Source organism: Drosophila busckii, chromosome X (genome assembly GCF_011750605.1).
Source record: "Drosophila busckii strain San Diego stock center, stock number 13000-0081.31 chromosome X, ASM1175060v1, whole genome shotgun sequence".
Lineage (NCBI taxonomy): Eukaryota > Metazoa > Arthropoda > Insecta > Diptera > Drosophilidae > Drosophila > Drosophila busckii.
Window position 1 is genome coordinate 10624271 of NC_046608.1, and position 3910 is coordinate 10628180.

Below are 3910 nucleotides of genomic sequence, written 5' to 3' on the forward strand. Positions count from 1 at the left end.
AAACTTCGTGTTATTTTGTAAATTTGTTTGTATGTTCGCTTTGAAATTTGAAGCAGCAAAGCATAGAGCGCTTTAATTTATGTTTGTGGCTTCAAAATATTGCAGCTTCATTAATAAACTTCTATTAGTTTTATTTTATATAAAACAAGCGTTTGCATTTCATAACCAATTTAGTGGAATTTATAGCTCAATAAATGAATTTAAATCAAATAATTGTTGCTGGCACTGAATGAGCTCGGCTGCTTAACTAGCTTTGAATATTGCAGTATAGCTTTTGATTTAGTTGTTAAACTAAGTGTATGTGTTAGTTGGCTATGCGTAAACAGTACAACTTGACAGCTTTCGCCTGGCGGACGAACAAATTTAATTTGAGCTCCAGCAATCACACAGCAAATGCTTTGGAAATCTTTGGAAAAACATATCAGACAGGCATAGAGAGAGAAAAGCCGAAACGAAAATATAGTTAGCTGCCAAGCAAATGGCATTGAACAGCAGCAAAAGCAGCAACAGCAGCAACAGCAGCAGCAGCAGCGGCGACGACGCTGAGTGGCCAATGCAACTCGAACAGCAACAGAAACTGGCGCTAGGCGCGGGCAACAGCAATGGAAATGAAAATCCAACTGGGCACTGGCGTGGTCCTGTGTGCACAAGAAGCAGCGAAGAAGAATTTGATGAAGGTTCGTAACTGGCAACAGTTCATTCAATTAAGTTTAATCAAAGCTGTGCGGCTCTGGCTCTGGCTCTGAATCTGAATCTGACACTGCGCTCTGTTCTGTTCTCTATTCACAGCGTTTAGCGATTCGGATACTTGCTATGATGCGGAACTATATTTCTCACAGTTTGAGCAGTCCTCCTCCGACTACGACTATATTCCGCTTACAAGCGACTCCGATGTGGAGCAATTGAACTCGCAGCAGCAGCAGCAGTCGCACTCCCAGTCGAGTGATGAGTCCGTTGCGCTGCTGGCACACGAGATGCCCTGTGATGGCCATGACTCGTACACGGACACGGACACTAGCAGCGATGAGTATGACGACGACGACGATGATAAATTGAGTGCGTTTATGGAAATGGGTCTCAACTATGCGCCGCTCAAGTGCAGCGAATTGAGCGATGATGACGACGATGATGTTGAGGAGCTGCAGCTCTGCAAGCAATTGCAGCAGTTGACCATATACAGCTCCGATTTGCCGGTGTGCTGCTCCGCCAGCGCTGATTGCAAGCCAAATACAAGCAGCGCTAATTAAGCTCTGATGAGCCACTACACGAGACTAAAGCTTCAAATGCAGCAGCAACATTTGCCAATTGATTGGTTTTGAAAGTAAAAGTTAATTAGACTGTGTTCGAAATTCATGTTAATAAAACACAGATTTCCGATATAAATTGCTGCAGTTTTAATTTGCACAATTTAATTAAATATTACAGCAAAATTGTACATAACAAATAAATAAGCAGAACTATTTACTGCATAATGCATATTTATTTATTAATTTGTTAATGTGCTTATCTTTTTTTTTTAACAAAAAGCAAATGCTCTAATTTCAGTTATTTTAGATGACATTAAAATGCATTTGCTTTTTATATTATAAACATGAAACTTTTGTTTTTGTGCGCGTAAACAAAAGGGACACTCACCTGTGTGTGTGTGTGTTGCACACATTGGGGGGCACTTGAAGCGCGTTGCAGCTGCTGCAACTGGTTGAAGAGTTCGAAATTTGAAGCGTAACTGGAAATTGATTTGCCCGCACTTCTAGTATTAACAAAAACTACGAAAAAAACAAAACAAACAAGAAAAAAAAAAACAGTTTTCAATTTGTTTATAAAATATGTAGTAGTAGTAGTAGTAGTATTATTATTGCTTCTGCTTTTTTTTATATATTTTTTTTATATTTTGCATACTTTGCTGTTCTTGTTGTTGATATTTGATTTTGTGCAGCGTTTATTTACATTTTTTTGTATATTGTAAGTGTGTATATTTTGTGGCAACTGCTGCTGCTGTTGCTGTTGCAAAGGCAAACAATAACAATTCATAATAAATATTTAGTTGCAATTGGTTCACAGTTCAGTTCAAACTAGTTCGTTGTAATTGCAATGCAATCAGTTATTTTTTATTTAGCACTACATGTTGTTGTTGTTGTTGTTGTTAACCTCGTCAAAGTAACCCCAAAACTAGCTAAACTAGCCAACAGCAACAGCAGCAGCAGCAGCAACTGTTGTCGCGGTCATGGCCAATCAGCCGGCTAATAAATAAATTTGTAACAATTTGCCACAAGAAAAAAAACAAAAACAAACGCACGTGCTGCAGCAACAACAACAACAACAAGCGCATATAAATAAATATGCAATTGCTGTTTATGTTTTTGTGTGTGTGTGTGTGTGTGGGAACTGAACAATTAGCTCGCTCTATTGAACAAAACTAACTTTGGCTGCCGCCGCTGCGACTGCGAGTGCGACTTTGGCTAATTGGACGCGTTCGACTGTTGGCTTAGGATCGGTTGAGAGCAACGCACACGTATTTTCAATAGATTACTGACTGAACTGAACTGAACTGAACTGGCGGCATCCGCATCCGTTTTACCCGCTACTACTGATGTCAACAAGCTACCACACGCAACTAATTCACAAAAATATATTCAGGCGAACGGATTACGTACGCTGGCGTCGCTGCTGCTGCTGTCGCTGTCGCAGTCGATTGGCAGCCGAAGTTGGCTTAGCTTCGTGTGAAACAAACGAGCGGCAACGATTCGTCAATGCGCTGGCTTCAATACCAGCGAAGCGAGCTCGGCTTGCAGTCGTCTCGCAGTCGTTGCTGGCTAGCGGCATCGGCAGCACGTGCAGCTCGGCAGCGACGCACACACACACACACGCAGTCACTTATGCGTATGTGTTTTAATGTGTAGTGCGTATTATTTAAAAAAGCAGCTTAACCTGCTTTTGTGACCTTTTCCCTTGGCCGACTCACAGATTTGTTCACTTTGAGTATCGAGTAGCCCTGGCAGATGGATTTGAATCAGCATTTGGCCGTCTGTCTGTCTGTCTCACAGTCTCACAGTCTGTCTGCTGATAAATGAGTTTTGATTTTGATTTTTATAAACTGACTTGTTTACCTTGGCGCTTAAGTATAAACCGAATACAACGCGCTTGCTGTTTGTAAATTTCAGCTAGACACACACACACACACACACACATACGCACACATGCATGCGCCATGTTTTTCAATTTATTAGCCATCATCCAGCCAAAAAGTTAACAGTTAAAAAACAATACGCGCTGCTGCTGTCAGCGCTTGAGATTGACTGAGTGCTGCTCCCCATGCGGCCAAACAAATGGAATTTATACATTTTAATTGATTTCCAGATTGACAACAATACAAAATATATAGTACACTATATATACGCAATTCAAAGCTCTTCAACTTAAGACTATTAAATAGCGTTTTTTTAAATTGTAAATTACATTGAAAACAAAATTATATACAACAATAAATTACATATTAATTCTTATGATTTTTAAGCTTTTAATGCTGCTTTATATTAAGCTTAACAACTGACATTGGTTTTAAGCAATTGCAATATTTAGTATACAACATGTGTGCTTTATATTTTATTTCAAGAAATTTATGCAAGCAAAAATTGCGTATGAAATAAATAATTTATATTTATGTAAATTGTTAATTAATTTAAACTGTTTACGCTTTGCAGTTAAGAATTGCGAGTGAGCAGATTAAATATAATTTGGCTCATTGTGTTGAGCAAGTGGCGCGTGGCTTTAAGTTCTTGTTGCAAGATCAACGCAAGTGGCAGCAGCCATTGTTGTTGGCCTGAATGGTTGGTTAAGCTGTGATGGGGTCAATGGGGTCTCGGGGCTTGGCATTTAAGCCATAATTCGCTCAACATCCGATATGACCGCA

The 3910-nt window shown here is 39.6% G+C and overlaps 1 protein-coding gene across 1 annotated transcript; it reads left to right on the plus strand.

Annotated features, from left to right (window-relative positions):
- Positions 1 to 351: 351 nt before the first annotated feature.
- Positions 352 to 1389, plus strand: LOC108606060 (maker335). The gene is made up of 2 exons (XM_017995907.2): positions 352 to 677; positions 790 to 1389. The coding sequence occupies exons 1-2, from the start codon at positions 479 to 481 to the stop codon at positions 1245 to 1247; spliced, it is 657 nt and encodes a 218-aa protein (XP_017851396.1). The 5' UTR covers positions 352 to 478; the 3' UTR covers positions 1248 to 1389.
- The last annotated feature ends 2521 nt before the right edge of the window (positions 1390 to 3910 follow it).